Here is a 15,900-nt window from a genome sequence, read left to right as displayed (position 1 = left end):
ACCCTGTACTGAAGGTACAGGGTTTGAACCTGAGTACCTCTAGCCACCAGGTATATTGAATGGGGGACGTTTTTCACACATACACACCTTAAGCCATTTATCTTACTTCAATTCCATTACAGAAAGCTCCGTTCGCATATAATCCATTACAGCTTTTCCTGCATTTGTGGCCACTCAGAATTTAGTCCCATTCACATAAATAATTCTTCATGCTGATTCCTTAAAAACTCTGTTCCTGCTGCAAATTGAAAAACAAAAGGGAAAAAGGGAAAAAAAAATCAGAAATGAAGGGGTGCCACTCGGGAATCATGACACCCCTTCATACCGAGTAATTTGGTATGGTTGGGAGGTATGAGACTACTATTGCCCAATCCCACCTGATCTCTACACTGCTTTATGCATCTCCCATATTTACAAATCTAAGAAAAACAAAACTAGCAAAACTGGAATCCTGTTACAACAAAATTGCCAGATACGTTACCGACTCACCATTTAGATCTCACCACTGTCTAGCACTTAAAAAAACTCAACTGGCTAAAGCTCCCCAACTCCTTCTCCTTAACCAGTTAACTATGGCACATAAAATATTCTATCAACCTGATAAAACTCCAGCCCTTAAAATATTACTTCAACCATACTCCACTGCCAGAACCCTGTATTTCAACAACAAACACCTTATTAAGATCAATAAAACCAATAACCTAGCTGGAGAATACCTCTTCTCAAGTTATGTTGGCAAAATATGGAATGCCTTACCACAGGACATTACAAATATTTCATCATTGTCTCAATTTAAAAAAAATGCTAAAAATCACTTTTCCAACAAATGGCTGCACTCTTGCTCTGCCCTGACTAATCCACATCTCTCAAATAATACTAATACCTCTTCTTTACGTTTACCAATGCTTCACTTACTATAGGACAATTGGATCCCACGTCAAACAAGAATACTCTACCTAAAAATAACCTAATAAGTCCTATATAAGTAATACCATCGGGCAGTATATGCCCTATACAAATAAAACCATTTGGCAGTATATGTCTTTTCTTTTCTAGTCTTGCTACCTTCACTTTATTTCAGTATTCTGACTCACTACAGTATCAGTTCATAGATTCCTTTTTGTAATAGCCAGGCTTTAATCTCTTCTGCTCTTTGATTGATTACTTAGTTTACAAATAGATCCTGATTGTTTTAAACTATTTTACTTTCACTGTGTGATCAGTTCTAATCAAATTATGTTAAATTGTATCTATTATGTATTATGATCTATATGGAACTTTTCTCCCTGTGCCTCCACTGAAATAGGCATGTGTCCAGTCAGACTTTCCCAGTAAACAAATGTAACATAAATAAATAAATAAATAAATAAAATAAGTGTCATCACCTTCCAAGCTGTATCCTGTCAGTGAACCTGTAATGAGTGCAGCAATCCTCAGTTTATGTTTGAAAGGTTGATTGGATTTCTGTCCACCTTTCAATAGCAGAGCTATTCAAGGAACCCCAAACTGGGCAACAGGACAATGCACGGTCAGTACCTTATTGACCTAAGGCTGCTAGACTTTGTGATGGGTACACACACTGGCAATAGGAGTGCAGAGACCCCTCTCACCATTAGGTTGGCTTCCTGGCATAGGTCAGAGAAGGCCAGGTCCTCAACCAACCTATCACAGGCCAGGAACCATGCCAGTTTCCGGCAACAATTTTACCAAATAACCCACAGTCAATTTTTCCAGCATTGAGTGGCTAGTTCTTATACTGTGTGCAGTCTGTGAGCTATGTTCTCCTATCTAGAGGATACTGTGCACCACAGTTAATGTTGATCTATACAACTCCTCCCCTTTGGGCACCATCTTGATAAAGCAGGACAAAATGAGTGGTGGTAATCATTGGAGAGCTGAATATTCATGATGGAACAGACAAAACAGTCTATGAAGACTGCCTGGGTCTATATGGGTGGAGCAGCAGATATATTGAAGGAGAGGCCATTCTAGATGTCTTTATGGCAAAATGATTGATGTCAGCCAGCATATGGTTCAGAAAGAGAAACAGCCACAAGGTTACATGCAAGAGTGATCAACATAACTTTCAACCTCCAAGCATTAAAAGTCATCTAGCCCATTTGGAGTTATATTGGCCTTACCCATCCCATGGTAGATAATTATATATTACCCAGAGTGAGAATAATTGGGTCAATACCATAGATAATTTGAGAGAACCCATTCATGGAATAAAACATTTAGGAGCTGCCTCTGTCCATTTGTAGTACAGATCCAAGCTGCACTTGAATATGGACAGGAAAAAGCTTTGTTTTATGTGAATGGGGAGTTTGTTCCACAGCAGCTGTATCCTCTGTGAGATATACCTGTCCCTCCAAGCCATTCTGTTGATGGTGCAGAAAAGGTTTAGATCCCTACAGCAAGTATTTCTGATGCCATTTGACTTGGTGATGTGTAGTAAATCTATCAGTATTGGGCCCGAGGATGCTTTGTATGCCAGAGACAGCTCACTTGTTAGCAGTCTGAAGGATACTGAATATAGTGACAAGGCTTTGAGTCAGTCCATGTAGTATTTATTGTTTAGGCCTTGTATCCTTTTAGTAAAGTATGTCTGTGGGTGTTTCAATTGTTGCATGCATCTGGACAGGTACATGCCAAAGGGGGCAATATATTCAATGACTGGTGTAATGAGGGCTGAGTAAAAGGGGGAAATTACATCCCTAGACTTAGACCCAATCCCTTTGTTTTTAAGCTGTGCAATAAAGAAAGACTTTCTTATGACGATGGACACATGTTGGTTGAAAGTTAGGCCACTGCCCATGTAAGGTCACAATTCCCAAGCAACTGGGTTAAATTTTAGGGGTGTGTTGTTAATGAGGTAGTTCCCTAGGGTAGGCAACTTCCCAAAGGATACAATGGTGCATTTTTTGGCATTTAGTTTCTGTCCATGATTTTGGCATCAGTTATTTTTTTGGGACAAATGTTCCTGCAGGATGGGTAAGTCATATGGAGATTCAATGTCTGCTCCTAGATTGCAGTCATCTGCAAACTTAGTCAGCCAGAGCCCTTTGGTATTGGCTTTTATTTTAGAGCAGTTGGTGCCAAGCAGAAGAGGTTCCAGCACAGAGCTCTGTGGGACTCCACGTGTGACTGGTTTGTTTGTGGAGGTAACTAAACCTATTCTAATTTTCTGCATGTTATCTGTGAACTAGTTGGCAATCCAGTGGGTGGCATAGGGATGTATTCCCAGTTTATTTAGCTTTTCTACTATTCCTGAGTGGGAAATTGCATCAAAAGCTTTGGTTGGGTTAAGATATGTGTTGTGTATCATTTATCTTCCTCCAATGCTTTGGTGACTTTTTCAAAAACGTCTACTAGGTTGAGTAAGCGTAAGAGACATGTCTAGTTTTCAAAGTTCCTTATGCCCTTACTGATTAGTTCCATGATAAGTCTTATCATGGCTTTGCATAAGAGGCTGGTCAGAATTATGGATCTGTAATTGCTTGGGTCCTTCCTTATGTAAGGTAATGACTGTAGCTGTTTTCCATTAGCTTGGTACAAAACCTGTAAGGGATGGCTAAATTGTGCTTCATGCTTGGATATTATAAGATATTGTCAGGACTTGTAAAGGCAATATTTTTAGCTTTTGATAGCACTTTTAGAACTTGGTCTACTGTAATAGCTGGAAGTGAACCAGTTCTAGGTATATCTTAAGAGACAGAAGGAGAGGAGAGAAGGATAAAGTTAGAGCTGAATTTATTGGCAAGTAGGTTGACTGTATCTTCAGCCTCAGTGTAGACATCATCATTCACAATCAGCACTCCGATTGCTTCATTATGCTATGGAGACTACAAACCTAACTAAAAAAGGCCTTGTGATTGTCTTTGGCTTGGATAGTTATGATAGCCTCAAACTTGGGTTTGGTGGGTTTTATTAAGTTCCTAAGTTGTCTATTTATTTCATAATGAGAGCTCTAACATTCCAAGAATTAATCTTCTTACTTTTGGTCAACATTCTCTTTATTTTATTGTAAAGCTTGTTGATATTACGGTCCTACCAAGTGGGTACCTAGAAAAGTGGATGGGGAATAGGAAATTTATACCGGGCCTGGAACCCATGTCCCTTATGGACAGAGGTAGCTTATAAATGCCTGGTCCTAAATGTCCTATTTGGATACATGGCATCATTATTCTTTTGGGAAAACTTGGCTAGGCTTAGAACCCCCCCCCCCGGGTCATTAACCTAGTAACAATATATGAATTCATGGCTCTATGAATCTATGACATCAAGGACGTATTGAAAAAGTAATTCTATCCAATTTTGAATGAAGAAAAAAACCACAGAGGTTGTACTGCCCCATGCATAGCCTATTATGAAAGAAGAGGAAGAGCCTACCTAGAAGAAGTAAGAAAAGCACTAAGGAAAATGAAGTCAGGGAAAGCAGCAGGCCGAGATGAGGTCTCAACAGATAAGATAAAATGTTACTTGAGTTAGGAGAGAAGTGTCTTCTAAAGGTACTCATAGTAGTATGGAGAGAAAGATGACTGCAGAATAAGCATGCTAATGTCATTGTACAGGAACAGACATTCACAACTGTGGGCAGTATAGAGGTATCAAACACGTTACACTGAATGTAAGTTCTGGACAGGGAGACTGATAAATGAATGCACAAAACAGGAGATGAGCAGTGTGAATTCAGATCAGGATGCAGCACCACAGACCTAATGTTTGCAGTTAGACAAATACTGGAGAAGAAGCTAGAGATGAACAAAGATTCCAAATGGGTATTCCTAGATGTGGCAAAAGCATATGACAAGGTTCCAAGTAAACTGATTTGAGGAGTTCTGTAAGGGTTCAAAGTCCCAGAAACAATAAATGAATTCATGCAGGCTATGTAAAGGAACCCAGTGACACAAATATGAACATTGTTTTGACTCGCAGAAGCATTCCCAGTGGGAGTGAGTGTGCATCAGGGTTCAGCTCTGAGCCCAGTGCTGTTCATACTGGTTACGAACTATACTTGCAAACAGACTGAAGGGGACAGATCAACAAAGCTGTTGCATGTAGACAATGTAGCATTACAAGCAGACTCTGAACAGGAACTTCAGCAAATGATAAAGGAATGGAATGCAAAACTGAAGGCACATGGTATGAAACTGAGTACAGACAAGACAGGTTTTGTGGCAGCAGATGATGGAAATCAGACGAAGCTGAGAACTGAGATATGAGGGGAAAATGGTGGAACAGATGAACAACGTTAAGTACCTGGGAGGGCTGGTTGAGGAGAATGGAAGTCTGAATGAAGAGGTCAAAGTTAGAATCCCAGAGGCTGCAGACAACTAGCACAGGGTGTCAGGGATAGTGTGTGATGAAAGAATGCCAAAGAAGCTGAAATGTAAGGTGTACAAAATAATTGTTGCCAGTATTTCTGTATGGTACAGAAATCTGAGTAGTGAGGCAGAACTGCTGTGGAAGCTAGATGTGATAGCGGTGAAGTGCCTGAGGACGGTGAGAGGATGCACACTGTCAAACAGATGACGAAATGCTGACATCAGTGTAGAAGCCAAAATACTTCCAATTGCAGAGAAGGTCAAAGAGAACAGATTACAGTGGTTTAGGCACATGTGCAGATAAAAGAAGACAATTTGGTGAAGAGGATTTGGGAAGACAGGAAGAAGCCAATAGGAAATGAAGGCATCCAGCAAAGAGATGAATGGATTGTGTGAGGGAAGACCTGTGACAGTCAGGCATGTCTGTCAAAAAAGTAGGAAAGTGGCATTGAATCAAGACAGGAGGAGACAGTTCATGCGATATCCCAACCTCATGTAGAAAAAAATTGGGAAAAGGGAGGGGATGGTAACTCCTCCTCCTCCAAACTCCTGCCTATTTTCTTTTCTCATATGTCTATATATTTTGTTGACCAGGAAAGTCTGACTAGCAAGAAATCACATTTTCAGCACAGGCTTGGGGAGAAAAGCTCCACAGAATCAATACCCTTACATAAATCTATAGCATAAAATACATACAATTAATATTTATAAAATGTGTTTAGAAACAGAGGTGTTGAACATATTGTTAAAACAGATTAAGCATTTGTATGGTAATAAAGCTAACATCAAATATCCTTACATGAAATTATCGAATAGATTTTAGAACTGTTTCAAATAATATTAATTCAGTTTGTGTGGCTAAATTACAGTAACACAAACAGATTTGGTAACTGATATAAATATTGTTTATACACTGATGGTGAGAGTGGAAAAGCAAGCTATTCTTATTTATCAAAAAGAGAAATCGTTAAAGAATAAGAAAGCGTAAATTATAATCGACTGGAAGAGTAATCCCCAAGGAAGTTAGTTAAATTGAAACAGTAGATGGGGGAGTTTGAAGTAAGGAGAAAGAAGGAAATGGATGCTGAAGGAGGGGGTTTATAAAGTGGATGATAAGTAGGGAAGAGATGACAGTGATATGCATGTCTCTGCATAAAGGGTCTTTCAAGGGTGTTCTGAGAGAAGTAGCTATGCAGTTTGTGATAATTATCTAGGTTAGCTTATCTGAATATGAAACATGTAGAAAGCCAGGTGTTGTATAGTACTGTTTAAGATGGGTTTTGAAATGTATTAACTTGACTGTCAGTTTAAGTGTGAGATGGACAGAGTTCACTAATTGTGAGTCATGGTTGAAGTATAAGGAGATCCCTGCCTTGTTGATGAACCTAGTGGTAAGCAGGAAGGATTTGTTAAGTGAGAGTGGGTCTCTGGTACAGTAGTAACATTGCAGTATATTCTGGAGTGTAGGGCAGTTTTCAGACATATAGAATAGTCTGTGTGTCATGTCTACTTGGGGATAGAATGATCAATTGGGTAATTCTAGACAGTTTAAGACAATGTAATGATGGCCTTTCTATGGGGACTTTCCAACAAATTTAGCTATTTTACTGTAACATATTTATAATTTTATTTTTTTCAGCTTTGTTGAGATTAGTAAGAACAGGAACTCTATACGCAAGAGATGGAAGTAGGTTTGATCTGACTATGGATTTTCTGGAAGTATTTGTGAGATACTGCATAGTCCTGCAGAATGAGTCAGGTTTCATGTGTGATTTTGTATGGCTTGATGGAGGTGCTGGCCAAATTTTAGTTTGTTGTCAATTAGAACTCCCATTAACTTAGTTTGAGGAACAAATTAAATGTTAGTGTTGTTGGTTGGGTATATATGGAAGGTATGTTTTAGGCTGTTGTATTTCTTAGGCATAAACAGCATTAACTTTGTTATATTTGGGATTAAGAGTAAATGAGAATTTCATAGCCAAGATTCTATAGCAAAAAAATAAAAACGGAGTTGGGTGATTTCTTGAAGTTTGGGGAGAGTTAGGGCTGAGTAGATAAGTGTAAAATCATGGGTGTATTGTATTGTACAATGGTGGCAAGTTTGTTTGCAATATAAAGATTGTTGGTGAAAATATTGAATAGGAGTGAACCCAGTGTTGATCCTTGTGGGATTTCAACTTTGACTGAAAAAGATGATGCAGGTTTTTGGTGCCGTTTGACAGCTTGTTTTCTGTTGGACAGATAGCTGTGGCACCAAGACTAGAAAGATTGACTCAGTCGAAGTTTAAGAAGGAGCTTTTGGTGGGAATGTATCAAAAGTTTTTAAGAGATCAATAAAGAAGGACGAGACTAGTTTTTCTTTGCTTCTATTTTGATTTATAATGCTGGGAAAGTTAAGGAAGGCAGTTGTGCTATGGCTGGGACAGAAACCACATTTCTGTTTTGGTTAGGAGATTTTTGTTTGTGAGGAGGTTGATAAGCTAGTTGTGGAAACATCTTTCTAAGAGTTTTGACAGTGGTAATAAGACTTTAATGGGGCTATAATTTGAGAAATTAGAATAGGTGTGACCCTTGTGCAATGGAATAATGTATGACATTTTCCAGATGGTTGGAATATTAATATGGATTTGGGAAGTTCCAGAGCATCTGCTGTTAGCTTTAGATATTCAGCTGGCAGTTTATCAGCAGCTGAGTTTGTTGGTTTTAGATTATGTAACATTTTTTTAATAGTGGAGGTTTGCACAGGTTTAAAAGTGTTTTTGTTTAATGGAGTGGGTTGGTAAAGGGTGTGTTTGCGTTTTTCTTTGATTAAATCAAGGATAGAGCTTGTAAGGTATGAATTAAACTGTTGGGATGTTATCCTTGCTGTTATCGGTTGTAGGTGATGGAACTAGTAGATTGACTAGGTTGAAGTTTTTTGATAGTTGACTAAAATAACTTGGGTTAGTTTTGTGTTTCTATTGGACCTAAGTAATATGACCTATTATAATTTTTAATATGTTTTAGATAGGTTTCTAAGTTGTCTGAAAATTTAGAAAATATCTTGCATTTTGTTTGTATACCAAAGTTTCCAGGCATTGTCTATTTGTCTAAGTAGTTGCTTAGTTTCCTTGGTCAGCCATGGTACTGGGGTTGATATGACTCTTTTTTATCTAATTGGTGACATTTCATTTAGGATATTAAGAAAAGTGCTGTTGAAGTAGCAGACAGCATCATCTAAGGGCAATGTGTTTTGTGGATTCCAATTACAAAGGTACAGAGGGGAGATGAAGGTGTCTGTTAAAGTTAGTGAAGTTGTGTACTTGGCTGTACATTACTAGGAAGTTTTGTCATTGTCTCAAGCTCAATACACACATTAGGAAAATGTCCAGCTGGCTGTCCAACCAACTCAGCTTTCATGGAACACTGTCATATGCTTTCTTCAAGTCTAGGAATGATCAGTTGAACTCTTTCCTCATCTGTAACTTCTTTGCCACTATCTGTCCAATAAATTCACAGGCCTAAGGTCTTCCAAAGCAGTCAAACCAGCAGACAGTCTAACAACAAACCTTTATACGGGGATTGGTCTCAAAAGTGAAACCTCCAGACAAACCACGGTCATGTTAGTATTAGACCAACTTCAATGATCATCAGCAGCAGATAAACTTGTAGATATTTATAAAAATTATGATGACTGACTATGAATATATAACACAATTTAATAAATGTAGATTACTCCAGTAACTCTAGATTCCTCCTTAAACGGGTATCTACAATCAAGAAATGTTTCCCATAGCAAAAAAGGTAGAAAAGGTCTTTCACTTCCAGGTCATCCACTTAACTTCCTGACTACTTTTTTGCTTATCTCATGAATTCTCCTCCTTTAATTCACCACCCTCTTTCACTGACTGCTGTCTTATATCACTAACCACTAACAAACACACTAAGTTGATAGCTGCCTATAATTTTTTCCATGGCATTTATACCGAGTCACACTGTTTATAGGAATCAAACTGTCATCTTCACTGCTAAGGCAAGCCTTAACATGTCTGGTAGACCTAAATACATTTGCCTCTACAGAATCCCAAGGATAAGCATTGTGAACTTGGACTTTCACTGGTCACCAAAGAAATCTCATTACTAATGCTCTACAGGCTATAAAAACATATTTGGAAGACGCTGACCCAAATTTCTAAGAGTTTGTAACTATTTGGAAACAGGATTATTCTCATTTCTAATATATGTTGCTCACATGGAAGGCTCAGTTGCTTCCAGTTCTAAAAAATGCCTTTCTTTCCATTATTAGTTCCCTCCATTATTTACTTCACATGCCTCCTTAGCATACCAACCTGTATGAACTCCCGGGTAAAGCAAAGGACTGGCATTGAATTTAAAGGGAAACTGATTATAGATAAGTTCCAGTGGGATATAATTTATTACAAATTCAATTGTCTTAAATGCTTTAATTTGGTTGCCAGCAAACCTCCAAACTTTCTTTAAGAGATCTCAGAAAACCTGAAGGGAACCACTAGGTTGATTTAGAAAGATTAATAATCCATCATTAAAAAGTCTAACCTTAAGAATCCAGTTTTCTTGTTACTTTTGTAGAATATAGGGATTCACCCTGATGGTCTGTGCCAAAGGTTCAATTGCAGTGGCAAATAACTGTGACAGGAGGGGGAGGTATTCTTGTCTCATACCTTGATATATCTGCACCAGCTCCGAAATAAACTGCATAGTCAACTGCCATTGCTCCACTGCACGGATGGATCTCTTTTTATTCAGCAAGAAATACAAACACATGCAGAACAGTACAGGGATAATATGATGACACTTTATTAAAAGCTTTCTATGCAGCAAGTCTGAGAAACAATACAGCTGTAATGTTTACTAATATTTTCTAAAATAAGAGCAAAGCCTCATCATTGAATCCACTACCTGCCACACTCTGACAAAAGCACACTTATCAGGATGAACTAATTTCCTAGTTATGCACAGCAATGTAAACATCAAAACTCTGATGTACATTTTACAGTCCACATTGGGAAGATGAGGATCTGAAAGCACAATTGCAAATTTTTCAGATGATATAAGAATGTCATTTGTTCTTGATAAATGTGCAAAAGCAACCATTAAAGTAGGAAAACTGCAGCATCAAGAAAACAGTTTGTGACAAGAATGTGATATAAAAGAACTTGAGCAAGAGGAGTGTATAAATATTTGGGAATGGATTAAGGATCGACAATAAAACATGGACAAATGTGAATAAAAATTAGTAAGGAGTACTTTAGAAGACTTAAATTAATTCTGAAAAGAGCATTGACATCTAAGAACAAAATCCAAGCTATACACCAATTTGCTCTTCCTGCCCTAACTTACGGTTTTGAAGTGATTGACTGTCCCCAAAACATGTTGGATAGATTAGATAGGAAAACAAGAAGGCTGCTTCGTGCGCATACCAAGATTATATATTCCCTGTTCCGAAGGAGGGATGGGCCTCCTTGAAATTGATTACATGCATAGATCTGCAATCGTGGGACTGCATACATATCTGCTGACCTCACAAGACCCAGATGTAGTGAATGTTTTGAAACATGAGGAGAATAAATCTAAGATGACTTTCCTGCTTAATCTAGCAGAAGCATATCAGCATCAAGCAGGAATGGAAATCAAACCACAAATAGATAAAAATCAGGCAGCAACTGAATGTGCTAAAAAAAAAAGAAAAGAAAAGAAAAAAAAAAGAATATAGGGTGAAGGACCAGATGAGAAGGCAAGAAATGTGGAAAATGCATAAATATAGTTGTAAGTATAGAAAACTTCTGGAAGAACTTCATGTTGATCAGGATCAAACACAAGAATGGTTAAGGAGAAGTGAATTCAAACCAAGAAATAAAAGGTTAATACTGGTGGCACAAGACAGTAGGCTATGTACACATTTGTTTACAAAGTCCTATGAACATTTGAGTGAAACAGACAAATGTAGGTTTTGTAAAACAGAATTGGAAAGAGTTGCACACCTTGTTGCTGGTTGTGACATACTAATGGCAGAAGGACTGTGTACTGAAAGGCATAATAATGTGGCAAGACTATAATACTGGGGATTGTGCAAACATTATGGAATTGAAGTGGCTGAAAAACACTGGAAACATGAGCCACAAAGTATCATAGAAAATTATGAAGTCTACATCACATGGGATCATCCATTACCAACAGTTCAAAAGATAGATACTAGAAAACCGGATATAATGGTCCATGAAAAGAAGACAAAAGCAGCATTGATAACTGAAATCAGCACACCCAGAGACTATAGTGCCTTGGATACAGAGAAACACAAATTCATAAAATATCAGGATATGCAGGCAGAAACGAAAGCAATGTGGAAGAAAGAAACTCATACAGTTCCAATAGTAGTAGGAGCAATGGGTCTTATAAAAAAGAATCTACAATCGTATTTAGATACGTTACAAGTACATGTAACTTCATACAAATTGCAGAAGGAGTCATTATTGGGCACATTGTGGGCACTGTGAAGAGCACTTCTGGCTGACATCAAAGACTGAAACAATACTAATTTCATGAACTTTAATTGTACTTTGACTTAGGAATGGGGTCAATTCCAGTCATGGTATTAGAAATCCAAAAGATTTGGAGAAATTAAAAAAAGGAAGTGAGATAACAACACATTTGGTGCCTATTGTTTTTCACTTTCAGGTCTAGTGAGGTGGGTACAATTTTTAAAATAAAGATGGTACAGTACCTCTTTCCTTGATCTCTTTAAATACCACTGGAAGGTCCCTATTCATAATAGTATTAATTTGCTAGTAAACCATATTTATAAGCACACCCTCTCTCACATTTTCTCAAGTGATGCCTTGAAAAGTTCTTGAAGATGGCATTATTTACAACATGAATTCACAAACACAAGCTCAACTTTTAATTGAAAAGAGAGAAATCTATATGTTTCCATTGTAATTTCTTTAAATATACCTTGGTTTTCCTCTACAAAAGAACTTGAACTTACTATTTTAAATTTTTCAAAATCCCCTAACTATACTCAATCATATTTATACGTTTTTAAAGATGTCAGTATATCCTATTTCACATTAATCCCTCTTCTCACTACTTAATCTCCCTAACCATAATCTCTTACAATGAAAATTCAAGTGATAACAGCTATATAATCACTGTGCCCCAGATTCAGTATACAGAGTGAACGGTGCTGCAGCTATTTGTAGAAATACCCAAAACACCTTTTTACTTATTTTAAACTTTGGGCTTGTGTGTTTTGCTCCTATTTTTGCAAAGTGACTGAGTTGCTTTTATAATTGATGTACTAATATGAATCACAAAAACAGAAGCTTCTTTTTAAATCATCAATGCAAAAAAGAAAAATTTTAGAAAAAATTATGAAATACATATTTACCATAGGAGGAGTTCCTGCAAAGTCAGGTACAGGGCAACCTTCTGTTGGCCATTGTGCATACAAGCTTGCACAGACTGTTGAATTGTGTGTCTTTAAACTTTCATCAGTTTGACCACGAACAATGCGTCTGCAACAAACGCAATTGAAATAAAATTGTAAAACCCAAGTATTCTGCAGGATCTCTGTTCAGTTGAAATGTACATTATTTAATATTTCCATTACGTTTGCAGTTATTATTCATTTTATTCAAAATATATATAACTAGATAAGAACAGAATATGCCTAATAACCTTACAACTTTAACAGTTTCTCTTATAGATATCCTTGGGTACCTGAATGAGAGCAGTTTCACTGAATACTGAGTGATCAAAAAGAACTTTTAAGATCAGTGGATTTTTTTTTCTCTCCACAGTTGTGCAGCCTCAGAGTAGATATATTTATGGGGGGGGGGGGGGGTTGCAGAGTGGCTTGTCCATGAAAAAAGTTAACTCTGAAGTTTATTGAAAGTTGTATTGTTCTTTTGTCTTCAATCGCTTAGCACTCAGTAAAAGTGTTGTCAATTGATCATCATGTATCCATATGCTTTTAACTCACAGGTGCAGAAACACAAGATGAATGAACCCAAATGAGCCTCCAAAAGAAAAAAAAAGTTTTATCTTTATATTTAATAAGTACAATTCTAAAATAACCTAGTTTCTGTGAAAAATACATTCCTCAGTTTTTCTTAAACATTTTTTACAAAACCAAACATAGGAGATGCGTCAAGGGGAAAGGACAGATTTTACCCTTTACAAAAGTATTTGGGTGGTTCTGTGCATTTGGTGTGTCATAGTCCATGGTTACACTACTGACCTTTGTCACAAGCCATGTGAGCTACATCTACAGACCATAGCTGTTCGAAACAGATCACTATCCATATGCACACAGAGATAGTTTATAACAGTAAATGGTTATTTCATAATGCATTATCCTTATGATAAATAAAATCAGAGACTTATATCATCATAGTTGTTTAATAGGTTAATGTAAGTGATGGTTTTAAGTCTGTCAATGAAATTGAATAAGAACTGATGCTGCAGTATCTGACTGTGAAAGCCCGTTCGATGCCAAAATGACAAAGAAAGCCTTCATGGTGAGAGGTTTGCATAATGCTCCATCGGTAGTAAAATACACCAATAACTGTTCAAATTTCAAAAAGTTTATATTTTTTGTAATAGATAGGCTTTACACAAAAGATTTTGGGAGAGATTATAAAACTATTTTGGAGGTAAGGGAATGCCTATGGCAGATAAGATTGGATGCTACTAATGCTCCGGGCATTAATGACACTCTTTCCCTAGCTTGCATTTTAAGACATAAGGCAGCATGTATTTGATATACAAGAATTCATATATATATATATATCAATGCAAATAGACATCAGTTTTTGTTTTGTTTTCTGGTTATGTTATTAGATTCTAAACAATATATGTTGTATGGCTTATTTAGATGTATATATATTTTTATTTTGATTAATTGTACTGTGAATTCAGTGCACTGTATTAAGAAACATTGATTCGTCAAAAGACAAAGATTCGTTTAACATATACTTAAGGGGTTAATTAATCAACTACTTGATTTTTTCAATGGTTTTATATTGTTCAATTGTGTACAAATTGGCAAGCGTATTTAAAGTTTGATTTTAATGAAGTTAACTGACTCTGAAGATGCCCAGGAGGGTGAAAGTGCTTAGACAGTGAAGTCTTTTTTCTGGTTCTTTGTATTTGGACAATAAAGATTCAGTGATTTTACCTGCAGCGTTACCAAAGTGCTTTTCTATTTATCAGGTTTGCATACTGGTTTAAGTTACCTCATAAACACACAATACAGGGTTTGATTCTCACTTTGGGTTATTGGCTAGGCTTTAAAGAGCCCTTCAGGGAAGTTAGCATAATATTCAGCTATGAAGTTATACCAGAGAATTGGAGAGAGAAAGAGTCGCCAATCACTAGGCAGGGAGGAGCTAGCCAGGAAAGCAAGACTAAAAATTTAAGAGGGTTGCTCCTTCTAAATAGAAAAGAATTACTGATCCTTCAGCACTTCTGCAATTTCTGTAAACATGTAAGACAATACAATAGAGGCACTAATGTTATGGAGGTTGCTGGACACAGCAGTATCCTTTTTTTCTTTTTCTCTGACTGCATTTATGATCAAATGGAAAGCAGGACATGTGAATAATTATTTCAATGAAGGTAATGCTGACCAGATTTAACTCTGTTTTTCTCTCTGCCTTGTCCTTACCATATACCTTGGGAAATAATGGGCCAGATTCCAAAATAGTTACTCTCAGTGTGACTTACTTCGCTGTTACTCTCAGTGTGACTTACTTCACTGTTACTCTCAGTGTGACTTACTTCGCTGTTACTCTCAGTGTGACTTACTTTGCTGTTACTCTCAGTGTGACTTACTTCGCTGTTACTCTCAGTGTGACTTACTTCACTGTTACTCTCAGTGTGACTTACTTCATTGTTACTCTCAGTGTGACTTACTTCACTGTTACTCTCAGTGTGACTTACTTTGCTGTTACTCTCAGTGTGACTTACTTCGCTGTTACTCTCAGTGTGACTTATTTCACTGTTACTCTCAGTGTGACTTACTTCGCTGTGAAGCCTATCTATAAACAGGCTTAATATGGGGACCAGATTCCAAAACACCTGCTCTCAGCCTGATCTCAGTGTAAGTGGTCACTTACATCAAGAGCAGCTCTTTTGGAATCTGGCCCATTATGTTATTTCACTCTATATTGTAGTAGAAGCTGTTAGGTTTCAAAGTAAGCTGTAAGTAGAATGAAACTTGTGGCCAATAATGTTAAGGCCTGAGGAAAATGACAAAGAAAGCAATCATTTTAACAGAAGCAACAAAATGCATACTTAGGAGTTACCCAGATCTCTAAATAAAAATATTAAAAATGTATTTCAGTGTACATGACATTTATTTAAAAGAATCTCTAATACTTTGTTGAATGCATTCTTCTGTTCCTAAATTTTCTTTTTTATCATTATTTTGGAGTCTTTTTTTAAGGTTGTCAGCTGCCCTGACAATGCCCGACTGAAAATTTCATAATTACATAGTAAATTAAATAAAAAGTATCTGCATTTTTTCATGAAATTGATTATGCTGGTACTCTGG

General features: G+C 37.0%; 1 protein-coding gene across 1 annotated transcript in view; it reads right to left on the bottom strand.

The window, feature by feature from the left end:
• LOC122802686 (cytochrome b-245 heavy chain) overlaps positions 1 to 15,900 on the bottom strand; it is a 430,240-nt gene that overhangs the window by 147,836 nt on the left and 266,504 nt on the right. The window contains exon 7 of the mRNA XM_044072409.1: positions 12,733 to 12,859. Coding sequence (XP_043928344.1) covers positions 12,733 to 12,859 — 127 coding nt within the window. The remainder of the gene's footprint in view (positions 1 to 12,732; positions 12,860 to 15,900) is intronic.

This window comes from Protopterus annectens, chromosome 5.part0 (genome assembly GCF_019279795.1).
Source record: "Protopterus annectens isolate FY-2018-M chromosome 5.part0, PAN1.0, whole genome shotgun sequence".
NCBI lineage: Eukaryota > Metazoa > Chordata > Ceratodontiformes > Protopteridae > Protopterus > Protopterus annectens.
The sequence above is the reverse complement of the archived record's forward strand: the minus strand, read 5'-3'. Positions and strand labels throughout refer to the sequence as shown.